Raw genomic sequence first — 14,391 nt, 5'->3', positions numbered from 1 at the left:
ATCTCCAAAAATCGTCCTTCATTTGGTCCACCAGCCGGCCAGATTCAATTTATGCAGCCGGTCCCATTCCCGCGCCACCTGGATGTCTAGGTACCGAGGTATCTACATTTTTAATGCAATCTTAAACCCAAATGATTAATTAATTCCTCTTGCTTGAAGGACGTTGCTCTGAAAAAGAACAGTCAAAGATCTGAGCTATGATTTAAACCGCAGACATTTCCACACTGGCGTCTAGAGTTAGCTGCTGAAGATGCAATAATGAACAAATAATTTAAGCCGACCTATTATATTTCCACCTTTGCAATGTACATGTAGCCGTTTATACTCGATACATCATTGTGTGACAGTTGTTTTCTTTTGTATGTGGTTTCTTTCTCCTCATCAAAGCTTGGAAACCACACAACTTTCCGCTAGATGCGTATTCATTCTTCAACAAGCAGAAACATGTGCATCTCAGCTTTATCATTCCTTTGATCTTGAACACCAGCATCACCTGAACTTAGTCCTCAATTAAACTAACACCTCGACGCCAAGAAGTCCAGTACAGACTGGTTGTTTTTTTCCCCTGTGCGCCTCCTAATAAACACTGTGGAACATTTTGGTCCTGGAATTATTCAAGTCAAGGTTCGAGCCAATCCAGTGACCGCCGTCACAGTCTGCAAATCGTTGCAAAATAAATAAACTCGAGTGGATTCATGCTCAGTGCGTTTAAGGTTATAATTATACTCCCCACTTCATTTTGCAGCTTTTCACAAGTATTACAAACCAGAGATTCACAGGATATTCTGGTCACTGAAAAAACAACCCAGTATGCAGATAATAATCTGCTCAGACAACGCAGGTGCACGCGACGTCCATAGAAAGTTACAATCGAGCAGAATCACCGAATTAAATAAAACATTGAACCAAATAAATTGGGGGAGTACATGGTAAAAGCAGGGAAAGAACAGTACACACGTAAAGACTCAGTCTGGAATCATGCCTTTCGAGAAATTAACAAAAATCAGCAAGTTGAGCTCCAAAGGCTTCCATAACCCCAAAAAAACAATCTACTTAATCAGTGGTGTAGGTATACCCACAGTGCTGTTAGGGAGGGAGTTCCAGTTTTTAAAAAAGGGTGGCCAAAGTGATTGGCACTGCTGCCTCACAGTGCCAGGGACCGGGTTCGATTACAACCTCGGGTGACTGTCTGTGTGGAGTTTGCCCCTTCTCCCTGTGTCTGCGTGAGTTTCCTCCGGGTGCTCCGGTTTCCTCCTATCGTCCAAAGATGTGCAGGTTAGGTGGATTGACCATAATAAATTGCCCTTTAGTATCCAAAAGGTTGGGTGAGGTTACGGGTATGGGGTGGGGGTGTGGGACTAGGTGGGGTGCTCTTTCCCTAGGTCGGTGCAGACTCGATGGGCCAAATGACCTCCTTCTGCGCTGTAGGGGTTCTATGAGTGCCCGATTGCAACAGCTGGAAGGACGTGAAAGATGAATTAAAGAGTTTTTTTGGCTGGGTAAGGGGTGTGGGCATCTCAGACTACTATTACACAGCGAGTAGTGGATTGCACTGCTTGGAGGTGTGATGGAGGCAGGTTCAATCCAGGCATTGAAGAGGGTATTAAATGATTACTTGAGTAGAAGCAATGTGCAGGACTTCCAGTGACGGCGGGCGGGAGGCAGCCGCGCAATGGAGGGCTCCCGTTCGGGAACGGCATTTTCGGGGCTTTAAGCCGGTCCCAGGGTCCACAGATGCGGCAAAAGCAGGGAGAAGGCACAGAGGAGGCACAGTGAAGGCACAGAAAAGGTAAATGTTGAGGGTGAGCAAAAAAATGGCCGTAAAAAAAACAGCTGAAGGTCCGTCGGGGAGTGGAAAGGTCACCGCGGGGTCACCAAGGAAAATGAAGGCTGGAGCACCAGGGGAGGCCGCATTGCTTACGGCTGAAGAAATAACTAAGGTGATGGCTGCGAAATTCGAAAGGCAGTTTACAAAATACATGGAGACAATGAGGAAGGAGATGAGGGAGGTTTTGAGTGTGCTGGTGGAGGGGGCGATTTCCCTGGTGATGATGGCAGTGGCGAGCGCAATGGCGGAGGCGCGGGAGCAAGGGGAGGCGCTGAAGGAAGTGGAGGAGACATTATTGCAGCACGGTGATCAACTTACCTCGATGGGGTGGAGCTGGCGAGGAGGCGGGCTGCTTTCAACCGGGTGAAGAGGGCACTGTACATTAGCAAGGTGCAGTGTGGCATTGTATATCCAGCGAAGCTGAGGGTGACTTAGAAGCTCAAGGACTTTTATTTTGGAACGGCGGAAGCAGCGGAGGAGTTTGCAAAGGCAGAAGAGCTGTGGCAGAACTGAGAAATTGAGAAATGGCCATGTGCCGAAGTAACCTCATGACTGTATTTTCTTCTTTGTTGTTTCACTGCGTGCGGGTGTATGGGTTAAAGGAGCCAATGTTGTATATCTTCGGACAAGGGAAGTGATGGGACTTTCACTCAAAGTGAGGGCTCTTTGGGGTGTAGGTGGATATGCGGGGTTTGTGTGCTAAAAGGGGATTTCTGGGCTTTCCTAGGGTCGGGCAAGGGGGAAAGGGACCCGGGCGGGGGCCTCCACGCTGGTCGGTTTAAGCCGGCCAGTGAACGGGAGTCAGGTGGGGGGAGGGGCTGCGGCCATCAGAGCCTGGCAGAACAAGGTCCGAGTGGTCTAGCTGGGGAAGGAATCGAGGTTGGGGGGAGGAGTTTTACAAGAGGCAATGGACGGGAGGAGTTGGGGAGGGGGTTGTTTACAACTCTTGGGTATCACGTACGGCACTCTTTCATATCATGTACGGTACTCTTTCAGAGGTTTGATGGCGCTGAGTGTGTGTGTGTGGGGGGGGGGGGGGGGGGGGAAGGAGGGAGTGGACTCTATGGTGACCATGGGCGGTCCCGGACTCCTTTTTCTTTTTCTCCTTTGTTTTTTGTTTCCACCGTGGGAGGGTTTGTTTTATTGGATGAATATATCGACAGGTGGGCCGTTGTTTCGGGTGGTGGGAGAATGGGATCGTTGTTATTGTTAAGGGGATTGATTCTGTATTTATTACTGTTTACTGCCTGTGTTTGGGGTCTAAATTTTGAAGGAAAATGTGAAAATGGAGAATAAAAACATTTTTTTAAAAATGTGCGGGGATATGGGGAAAAAGTCTGGGGAATGGCATAAGGTCATGGTACTTATTTGGAGAGTCGGTACAGATGCAGTGGGCTGAATGGCCTCCTTCTGTGCCCTAACAATTCTGTGGCTACCTGCCTACATGCTGAGAGGTGGAAATTCTTAGGTTGATTGGATACAATCAATATTTTTAGGAGAATAAAGGTAATTCTAAGGGATTTATATTTGTTTTGGCAAACATTAGACATAAGATATCATTTTAAGTGGGTTTAATTTAATGTTGCTGTGCCTGGAAGGATAAAACCTATAGTTAATTTAATGCTTGACAAAAGATATTTGTATGTGTGGGGCCAGCGTGAAGAATAAATAAATGCATAAGCATGTGGGGTGTTGTTTTGCAACTGCGGCCTTGTAAAGTGGAGAAACAATTAAGTTTTAATTTGGCTAACCCAATGATACTTAGAGATATATAGTGAGAGAGAAGGCAGATCTCACCTCTCTGCTAGAACAATAGTTTAGAAGGCTAGAGAGGGAACAGTTCTCTCAGCTTTGCTAGAAGAAAAGCCATACCATGGGCTAATTGTTAAGAAAATAAATGCAGAGGTCTGAACTGCAGCTAATTAAGGAAATTAGAGAAATTAAGAGAAGCATCAAAGAAGTCTGAAGTTAAGTGAATAGAGACCAAGGTATCGTTCAGAAGAATTCAAGGAAGAGTAAACGAGGTGGATAGGAAATCATCATCGGACATGTGGGAGTCTTTCAAGTGACAGTTGATTAGGATTCAGGAAAGTCACATTCCTGAGAGAACAAAGGATAGGTATGGGAAGTTTAGGGAGCCTTGGATAAACGAGAGATATTGTGAACCTCATCAAAAAGAAAAAGGAGTCTTTTGCACGTTCTAGAAGGGTGGGGCAGTCAAAATCCTTCGGGAGTACAAAGAAAGTCAGAAGGTACTGAAGCAGGAAATTAGGAGGGCTAGGAGGTGGGGTCATGAAAAATCCTTGGCAAGTAGGATTAAGGTGAATCCCAAAGCTTTTTATTCATATATAAAAAGCAAGAGGGTGGCTAAGGGAAAGGATTGGAACACTTAAGGACAGTAGGGGAAATCTATGTGTTGAGCCAGAGGAAATGGGCAAGGTACAAAATGAGTACTTTGCATCAGTGTTCACCAAAGAAAGGGATTTTGTGGAAGATGATTCTTGGGTAGGGTGTGTGGACTGTCTGGATCATGTTAACATCAAAAGGGAGGCGGTATTGGGCCTTTTAAAACATATTGAGATAGATAAGACTCCTGGGCCGAATGGGATTTACCCCAGAATACTGAGGGAAGAAAGAGACAAAATTGCTGGGGCCTTGACTGATATATTTGTATCCTCATTGGCTACAGGTTGGATCCCAGAGAACTGGAGAATAGCTAATGTGGTACTGCTGTTTAAGAAAGGTAGCAGAGATAATCTAAGAAACTATAGGCCAGTGAGCCTCATGTCGGCTGTAGGTAAATTATTGGAGAGAATTCTCAGGGACAGGATTTATACCTATTTGGAAATAAATGGACTCATAAGTGATAGACAGCATGGTTTTGTGAAGGGGGGGGGGGGGGGGGGGTAACCTCACTAACTTGATTGAGTTTTTTGAGGAGGTGACAAAGATGACTGATGAGGGGAGGGCAGTGGATGTTGTTTACATGGACTTCAGTAAAGTCTTTGACAAGGTGCCTCAAGGCAGACTGATAAAAAAGGTGAAGTCCAAGGGATCAGAGGTGAGGTGGTAAGATGGATACAGGACTGGCTCGGACACAGAAGGCAAAGGGTAGCAATATGGAGGGTTGTGACTAGTGGTGTTCCACAGGGATCTGTGCTTGGGCCTCTGTTGTAGTGTACATAAAAGATTTGGAGGAAAATGTAGCCAGTCTGATTAGTAAGTTCGCGGATGACACCAAGGTTGGTGGAGTGGCAGATAGTGTTGAGGATTGTCAGAAGATACAGCAGGACATAGATAGGTTGGAGACTTGGGCAGAGAAATGGCAAATGGAGTTTAATCCAGACAAGTGTGAGGTAATCCATTTTGGTAGGTCTAACATAGTCGGGTAATATACCTTAAATGGCAAAACTCTGAGAAATATAGAAAGTCAGAGAGATCTAGGCGTGCATGTCCACAGATCTTTGAAGGTTGCAACACAAGTGGACAAAATGTCCCAATCACCTAACGGCACATCTTTTGGGACTTGTGAGAGGAAACCAGAGCACCTGGAGGAAATTCACACAGACATGGGGAGGATGTGCAGACTCCGCACAGTGATCGAAGCTGGGAATTGAACCTGGGGCCCTGGTGCTGTGAAGCAACCACTGTGCTAACCACTATGCTATCGTATTGCCATAAAGGTTACAGGGTGGGATTCTCCATTCCTGAGACTAAGGGCTGGATTCTCCGATTTTGAGACTACGCTCTGACGCCGACGTGGAAACAGTGGTGTTTTACCACAGAAAAAATGGTGCAACAGCTACACCGTTTCAGCTACTTTAATGGACTAGCACCATCGCCACGTGAAACAGAATCAATTCCATAGAAAATGGTGCCGTATTGGCACACATGAGGCTCACATGTCGCAGCTGCACTTAAACAATGCATCCTCCACAAACACCGTCCCAGCCAACAAGTTGGCTGGAAGGAGAGCAGTGCCACGTTTCAGCGCCATGGTTCAGGGAGGCTGAGCTGGACACCCTCATGGATGCTGCGGAGGAGAGGCGGATGACCCGGGATGAAGACCACCAAGTGCCTCCGTCCGCCGTGGCTGGGCGCAGGTGGCCTGCACCATAGGCAACGTCGCTCGGACTGGCATGCAGCGCAGGAAGTCCACAACCTCCTCAGGGCGGCCAGGGTTTGTAGACAGCGCTGTGCCCCTGGCACAAACACCGCCCCCCTCCCTCAACATTCCCGTAACCTGGATCCCCCCCCCCCCCCCCCCGGGGACGGCCGAACCCCCACCTTGATCTATTTGCCAGCCGCCATGGCCGGTGCCCTGGCCACTGAGGCACCATCTACCCAACCCCTGAGCTGCATGCATCGGAGCGCCTAACGGTTGTGCTGTTTGTGTCCCCCCCTCCCTCCAGGAGAAGGCCGGGAGAAGATCGGAGGGGGACCACCAGAATTGAGACCCCTCACCATGCCCAAGCAGATGGCACTGATTGTGATCAGTGGCCTGGAGGAAAGGGAGGTCGCTGAGGCAGAGTTCAATGCACTCAAGCTGTATTAAGGAAAGGAACAGCTGTAACCTGTCCCGGACCTCCCATTGGCATTCACAGCAGCTAACATTTTTGAGTGGCATGATAGACTACGCTCACCAATTGGTCTCTGCAGAATTTCACAACTTTGTCCGCACATGAGAGTTTGAGCATATCCAGAGCAGCCCCTTATATCCACAATCAGATGGTTTGGTAGAACAGATGGTTCGCTCAGCCAAGCATCTTCTAGAGAAATGTGTCCGGGATTGCACATTCCTCAGTTTGGGAAACCTATCACAACAGGGCACAATCTAGTCAGCACAATTACTTTTTTCCCAAGCGCACCAGGATAGTGATTCCTACTGCTAAGGTCGTGCTGCAGCCTAAACCTGAAACCAATGTGATCGATGCCCTCCTGCAATGTAGGTTGCAAAAGCACTCTGGTCACAATGCCAATAGACTGGGCCAAGCGAAATCTAGTGGCCAAGTTGCTGGAGGGAATGACATTGTTGCCCAGTGTGGGAGTGACCCAGACAATGGATCATGCGGTATATACACCAGGAATACGACAGCAACCCTGCAAGAACCACCCACTCGGCAACAATGGTGTGTGAGCCTGGCCCGAATTCCCAGCAGCCTAACCCCCCACCCCCTGGATCTCCTCCTGGATGGTGTGGTGCTGAGCAGGCCATGCTGGGGCCTTCATTGTTGCTGGCAGCGTCACCGCTGATGTGGGTCGTGTTGCTTTGTGGAGCGGCGCCTCTGCTGCTCCAACCCAATGACAGAGGCAGATGGTCGGCGGCGGGGAGAAGCTCATAAGACGCGCCCGCTAACATTCCGGACGCGCGGCGCTAACGGCTCAAACACTTTGGTCAACGGTAAAGTTTATATTTACTTCAAGTGTGAAGTTTCCCCTTTGACAGGTACGCTTTTAAAATAAACGCGGCGGGGGAGGTATTAACTTCTTGGGGGGGGGGGGGGGGGAGGTATTAACTTCTTGTCAACAACCAAATCATGATATTTGGAAGTGTTCTTAGAACTTTGCAAACTGGATAGGGGAAAGATGTGCGAGGTTAATCCTGGCCCAGCGCTGCCCACTACCCGGCCCTGCTGTGGGACCTCCAGCTTCAGCCTGGTGGCGCCATTGGTTGCTCTTAGTGGTACTTGGGAGGGTAGCTTGTTGGGCTGGACTCTACCAGCCCTCTGAAGAGGGGTTGGGAAGGGGCAGGGGTGATAAGGGGCTGGGCTGTTGAGGGGTTGGGATGTGGCAGGGCTGGTAAGGGTTTGGGAAGAGGCAGGGCTGGTAAGCGGTTGGGAAGGGGCAGGGCTGGTAAGGGGCAGGGCTGGTAAGGGGGTGGGAAGTGGTAGGGCTGGTAAGCGGTTGGGAAGGGGCAGGGCTGGTAAGGGTAAGGGTGTGGTAAGGGGCAGGGCTGGTAAGAGGTTGGGAAGAGGCTGGGCTGGTAAGGGGGTGGGAAGAGGCAGGGCTGGTAAGGGGTTGGGAAGAGGCAGGGCTGGTAAGCGGTTGGGAAGGGGCAGGGCTGGTAAGGGGGTGGGAAGTGGTAGGGCTGGTAAGCGGTTGGGAAGGGGCAGGGCTGGTAAGGGTAAGGGTGTGGTAAGGGGCAGGGCTGGTAAGAGGTTGGGAAGAGGCTGGGCTGGTAAGGGGGTGGGAAGAGGCAGGGCTGGTAAGGGGTTGGGAAGAGGCAGGGCTGGTAAGGGGTTGGGAAGAGGCAGGGCTGGTAAGGGGGTGGGAAGAGGCAGGGCCGGTAAGGGGGTGGGAAGTGGTAGGGCTGGTAAGCGGTTGGGATGGGGCAGGGCTGGTAAGGGGAAGGGCTGGTAAGGGTGTGGGAGGGGCAGGGCTGGAAAGGGGTTGGGAAGAGGCTGGGCTGGTAAGGGGGTGGGAAGGGGCAGGGCTGGTAAAGGTGCTGTGGAAGGTGTGCGAGGCGTGCCCTATATCTCCCTGTTGCCATGGCATTCACCGCCGCAGGAAGCACAATGATACGGCTGCCCCACTGGGCAGTGACGTTTGGGGCAGTTATACCTCCTGCCTCCACTGGCCTTCTGCCCATGTCGGAAGAGGATGCTTGCTGCATGTAGAGACTGCAAGGTAAAAGAAACACTGACAGCTTTGCAGTGGATGTCTGGTTTGGGGCGGGGGACAGGGTCTAAGGCACCAACAGAGCAAATTCCTCACGGATTGCAGGGCCTGCCTGCCCCTGCCTGGTTAATGAGAAAGCTTGCTTTCTGTTCAAGTGTGTCTTGGCATTGACATGGCCTCGCCTTCAGGCTGCAGCTTCAGGAGCGGCCATATCTAACAAAATAATAAAATTGAAGGGCTGTAATGGGATGGAAAGCAAGGCAGATTAGGTAAGCAAAAGGATGCTGGTGCAAGAAGCTGTGAGAAATGTCAGCCACTCTCGATCAAACAAAGATTTTATGCATATGCAGGGAGAGAATCTCGGTGACCCAAAGTACGTCTCAAGGATATAGAATTTGCAACACATATTTAGGTCCTATTTCTGGCTTTCACTAGATTTCACTACAGTCATTAACCCTTAACCCTACCATTCTATCAATGACCTGGATCAAGTAGGCCCAGCAGATGATCCTGGTATCTCAACCTTCAGCCTGGGATTTGCTCGTTGCCATGGTGACTCCGCCATCTAGTTTGGCCTATAGTTCCCCTCATCTCCTTCCTCTGTATAACAATGTTTATGCAGGCTGTTATTGCTAGCTGCTTAGTCAGCATCTCCAGGGCTACCTTTGGTCAAGTATCACATCATGCCGAGGAAAGGAACCCTCATAACCATAGTGAAGATGAGTAGAGCATATTAATGCTCACCCTACTAGTGAAAGCCCCCTGGCCCCTGCTTCAAAGGCAAATGGGAGAACAAAAAAAAACAAAAGGTGCATCTGGTGGAGGTGTACATGGTGTCATGTGAGAGTACCTTTAAGAAATGGGTGTTCATAAATAGGTATATATATATATATATATATATATATATAAATATCTGTAGTGAGAGTACCTTTAAGAAATGGGTGTTTAAGAAATGTACCTTTAAGAAATGGGTGTTTATCAGTGATGTCAGAGGGTGGGTGGAGCTGGGCTGTCTGCTTTACTTTCGTTTTTGAGCAGGCTGCTACAGAGTGAGTTTTTAGTTTTGTTTTCAGAGTTGGGTAGCTGCAGTCACAGCCAGAAGGTGTATTAGTCTCTCTCTGTAATCTAAAGACTGTAAATCGATCCTTTGGTGATTTAAAACTAATAACTGCTCTCAGTAGTGACTTTAACCTGATGTGCTTCTGCTAAAAGTTTTTTAAAAGCCTTATGAATGTTAAAAGGCCAGCTTAAGGATTACTTAGTGTTGTATTCTTTGGGGGTTATATCTGAATTGATGGTTGCTAAGATGTTCACTGTACGTTTTAAAAAGGTTAACTTGAGTTCATAGAATAAACATTGTTTTGCTTTGAAAAATACTTTTCGATTTCTGCTGTACTGCACCTGTAGAGTGGGCCGTGTGCTCCCGATACCACAATCTATTAAAAGTCGTGTGTCAGGTGAACTCCATGATACACTTTGGGGTTCCTTAACTCTGGTCCATAACAGTAGGAAAAGCAGAATCATTATTAACTGTCGCTCTTCAAAAACAGAAGACACAAAATACCAGCAGTGTCTAAGATCTGGAACTATTGGAACTCATTCTTGAGTCTGGAAGGCTGTAAGTGCCTTTTAGAAAGTTTACATTGAGTTTCACGAGAATAATCTGGGACTGGAGGATAAAGATGTCAAAGCTGGAGTGGAGATGTTGCTTACAGGCTGCTGAGAGATTGGGATCACACTTGTGGACAATATGGAGATATTCCCGAGAGTGGTGACCCCACCTGTGCTTGCCTTTTTTAGGTAAGTTTTTTTTTGAACAGTTGGATGTGGTCTGGGCATCATTTAAAAACAGCAATAAACCTTATGAACAATTCCTGATCTCTCCTTTGGGTTCCAATCAGTCAGGGCCAATGCATAATTAGGCCTCATTCTATGAAGGAAAGCCAACTACCATATACAGAGCTCCTTCCAACTAGGTTTTCCCATCCCTCTGACCGGGAATCAAAGAGACAATATGAAACTGAAACAAGGCACCATTTACATTAGAAGGGACGGAGGTTTCCTGACTTCATAAAAGTTTCTGCAGAATTTTATATCGGGATTGAACCTGTGTCAAAAACAAGGCAAACACACACGAATGGTAGGTTGTCTGACATTTTGTAGTTGTTGTTAGAAAGTGGGTCAATAATTAGCATTAGAGGTCTACTAATCTTTCATTCCTTGGGAAATTTTGTTTTAAAATTGGAAGTTGCATTAAAGTATTTTTTTAATAATTGCAGATACGTTGCAAAGCGAGAGTCTTGACTTCTGAATGGCGGATTTATTTAGGAGACCAGTTGTTCAAGAACAGATTCTAAAAGAGAAGGACCTTCAACTTTTCAACTTTGTAAAGCAATGCTTTGCCACAAAAGCGCAAGATGGTTTGTGTTTAGAAAATGCAAATACAGAGATCTACTTTCTTCACAATTAGCAAAATAACATCAGCAATGTTGTATTTCAGCCAGTTAGGCAGCACGGTGGCTCAGTGGGTTAGCCCTGTAGCCTCACGGCGCCGAGGTCCCAGGTTCGATCCCGGCTCTGGGTCACTGTCCGTGTGGAGTTTGCATATTCTCCCCGTGTTTGCGTGGGTTTCGCCCCCACAACCCAAAGATGTGCAGGATATGTGGATTGGTCATGCTTAATTGGAAAAAATTAATTGGGTACTCTAAATTTATTTTTTAAAAAGTATTTCAGCCAGTTCCAACCCTTCCTTATTTAATAATAATAATATAATTGCTTATTATCACAAGAGGCTTCAGTGAAGTTACTGTGAAAAGCCCCTACACCACATTCCGGCGCCTGTTCGGGGAGGCTGGTACAGCAATTGAACTCGCGCTGCTGGCATTGTTCTGTATTACAAGCCAGCGATTTAGCCAACTGTGCTAAACCAGCCCCTAAAATTTATCAATTTTAAATCAATATTAAGTACAGTGCAAACCCATTGAATGCAAACTTTTATCATTTTATACAAATCACAATCACAGTAACACACATTATAACAATAGAAAAGAAAAACAAAGAAGAACAGTACCTCCCAAATGGATACTACCCACCCCTCCCTTCCCCATCAACATTTAACAGTGACCAGTTTCTTTAAAGTGCAATGTAAATGGCCACCATCTACAATAGAACCCATCGATGGGTGAATGCCAGAGTATCCGCCCCCACCCTGTCCTCCGCACCAGCTGGTCCAACACCCCACTAATGGGCATGGCTCTCGATCCACATTCAGGAAAGCCGATTTGGTGCTAAAAAAATACCCCCAAAAACACACCGGGTTCAGGGCAGGACCGGAACATGTGGATGAGGTGAGCAAGCCCTCTCGAGCACCGCTCACACTTACCCTTGATGCCTTCTAAAAATTGACTCCTGGCCTTGGTGAGGTGCGCCCTAAACATCGCCTTTAGCGGAATCAAACTCAACCTCGCGGAGGATGACATCACATTTACCCTACGAAGGGACTTACTCCACACCTCTTCCTCCAAAATGGGTCCCAGCTTCTCCTCCCAACTGGCCTTCACTTCCTGCTCCGAAACCTGCTATTCCCACATGGTCCTCTCATATATCTTGGACGTGCTGCCTTCCTCTGATCCCACGCAAGAGTGTATCCTTTCCAGCAAGGTAGACAACGGTGCCTCTGGGAATGTCGGAAATATGCTCCGAACAAAGTCGCGCACCTGAAAATACCTGAATGCATCCGACACCCCCCCCACCACCCCAAGCCCTCCGTTCTCCTTCAACTCTTCCCAGATGGAAAACCGCCCCTCCAGAAACAATCACCCTCTCCAGACCTTTGCCTTTCCATCCCCCAAATCTAGCCTTCAATTTTGCCAGCTCAAACAGATGGCTCCTACAATTAGGGGCCCACCTTGACACGCCCTCAACTTAAAATGCTGACAGAGCTGCAGTCATATTTCTAACGTGGAGACCCTGTGGCTTCTCCAATAATTGAGAGAAAGGCATTCAAAGCAGGATTATCAAACTATTTGCAGGTAGTTCTGGTGTTGAGACCCCTGATCCTTAATCTTTTCATGGTGGGATAAGAGAGTTGTTTCATTTACAAATAAAAATGCCACCTTAACTTTTATTATCTCCTCACTTCCGGTGGCGACATGTCAGAGTGAGTCGCACATTAGGTGGCCCCTGGTTGAGACTCTGGTTTTTACATTTTTATGACTGGTTTCAGAGGCAGTTTGTGAATGAGTTGGTGTGGGAAGTTATAATGAAGGTATGTGGGGCGGAATTCTCCGCTCCCCACGCCGGGTGGGAGAATCATGACACGCCGCCCTGGCACCCCCCGCGATTCTTCACGGCCCGGATGGGCCGAGCGGCCTGACGTTCCCGACCTGTTCACGCCGGCGGCAACCACATCTGGTCGCTGCTGTCGTGAACATGGCGCCAAATCTTCATTTGTGGCTTGTGGGGGGTGGAGAGGGGAGTGAGCACCGCGGCCGTGCTCGGGAGGGGACAGGCCCGTGATCGGTGCCCACCAATCGTCGGGCCGGCGTCTCCAAGCGACGCACTCTTTCCCCTCCGCCGCCCCGCTAGATCAAGCCGCCACGTCTTGAGGGGCAGCGGAGGGGAAGACGGCAATCGCGCATGCGCAGGTTGGAGCCGGCAGCCGTCGTGACGTCAGCCGCGCATGCGCGGGTTGAAGCCGGCCAACCTGCGCATGTGCGGCTGACGTCACTTAAGCACCTCCGTTGCGTCATTCTCGGCGCAAGCATCAAGGCCCGGCGGCTGAGATTTACGGAGCGCCGCTCCTAGCCCCCTGGGGGGGGGGGGGGGGGTGAATAGGGTGCGAGGAGCGGCCTCCGAGTCCGTTGTGAAACTCGGCTGAGTTCACGACGGCCTTCCCAATGCCGCGCTGGAGTGGAGAATTCCGCCCGTGATGTCAAAGAACCAGAAGAATGGCACTGGAAAAAAGGGGCGAGCAAAAGTCTGCTGTCGAGTGAGTTGGTGAGACCTGCAGGAAGAAAGATGCCGGGGGCTGGGTCTCTGGATGGTGCCGCTCCCCTCACCGTGGAAACTCTGACTGAGGTGATGTCAGGGGAGTTCGAGAGGCAGTTCACCAATCATCTGGTGGTGCTATGGAGGGAGATGATGGCTGCGATGAAAGAGTGGGTGGAGGAGCCTATTACCCCGATGAAGACAGTAGTGTCGAAGACATCGGCCGAGTTGCGGGAGCAAGGAGCGAACTTGAAGGGGGTGAAGGAGCCTCTGTCGCAGCTCAGTGACCAGTTCACCTCAATGGGGAGGAGCTGCGGATGTCAACAAAGCGCTCAGAGCTAAGGTGGTGGACCTGGAGAATAGGTCAAGAAGGCAGAATCTGCAGATTGTCTCCCTATCTGACGGGGTGGAGGGCCCAAGGCCGAACGAATACTTCGCGAAGGTGCTGGCAAAGCTGATGGGAGAGGGGGGGCAGGGGGAAGCCCCCCCTCTATGAGTTGGACAGGGCACATTGGTCACTCAGACCGAAGCCTAAAGCAAATGAGCCACCAAGGGCGGTTATAATCTGCTTTCATAATATCCACATGAAGGAGAAGATCTTGAGTTGGGTGAAGCAGAGATGTGACGTGAAGTGGGAAGGTGTTGGTTTACAAATATACCAAGATTGGACTGCGGACTTGGCAAAAGGCAGGTGGCCTTTGGATGGGCGAAGGCGGCACTGAATAGCAACGTCGTGAGGTTTGGAGTGGTTTACCCTGTGAAGTTGGGAGTGACGCACAACTCAAGGGATTTCTACTTTGAAACGGCAGCGGCAGCGATCGTGAAGACTGAAGGACTGGGACTGGAATGTGTTGGGGGCTTGGACTTGATTTGAGGGGATGGGTTTGATGGGGTTTTTGATTTGTCTGTCAAATGGGGGGTGTGTAGTTTACCTTTGTGGATATGTGTTCATGTAT

General features: G+C 49.0%; 1 protein-coding gene across 4 annotated transcripts in view; it reads left to right on the top strand.

The window, feature by feature from the left end:
* Nucleotides 1-7,050: 7,050 nt before the first annotated feature.
* LOC119965893 overlaps nt 7,051-14,391 on the top strand; it is a 119,797-nt gene continuing 112,456 nt past the window's right edge. For 2 of the 4 annotated variants that reach the window (XM_038796864.1, XM_038796861.1), the window contains exons 1-2: nt 7,152-7,274; nt 10,726-10,866. In XM_038796864.1, coding sequence (XP_038652792.1) covers nt 10,758-10,866 — 109 coding nt within the window. In that variant the 5' untranslated portion in view covers nt 7,152-7,274; nt 10,726-10,757. Of the gene's footprint in view, nt 7,275-10,725; nt 10,867-14,391 lie in introns of all 4 variants that reach the window. The other 2 variants (XM_038796862.1, XM_038796863.1) reach the window with 2 other exon arrangements.

Source organism: Scyliorhinus canicula, chromosome 5 (genome assembly GCF_902713615.1).
Source record: "Scyliorhinus canicula chromosome 5, sScyCan1.1, whole genome shotgun sequence".
In the NCBI taxonomy this organism is placed as follows: domain Eukaryota; kingdom Metazoa; phylum Chordata; class Chondrichthyes; order Carcharhiniformes; family Scyliorhinidae; genus Scyliorhinus; species Scyliorhinus canicula.
This window is presented reverse-complemented; position numbering and strand designations above follow the sequence as displayed.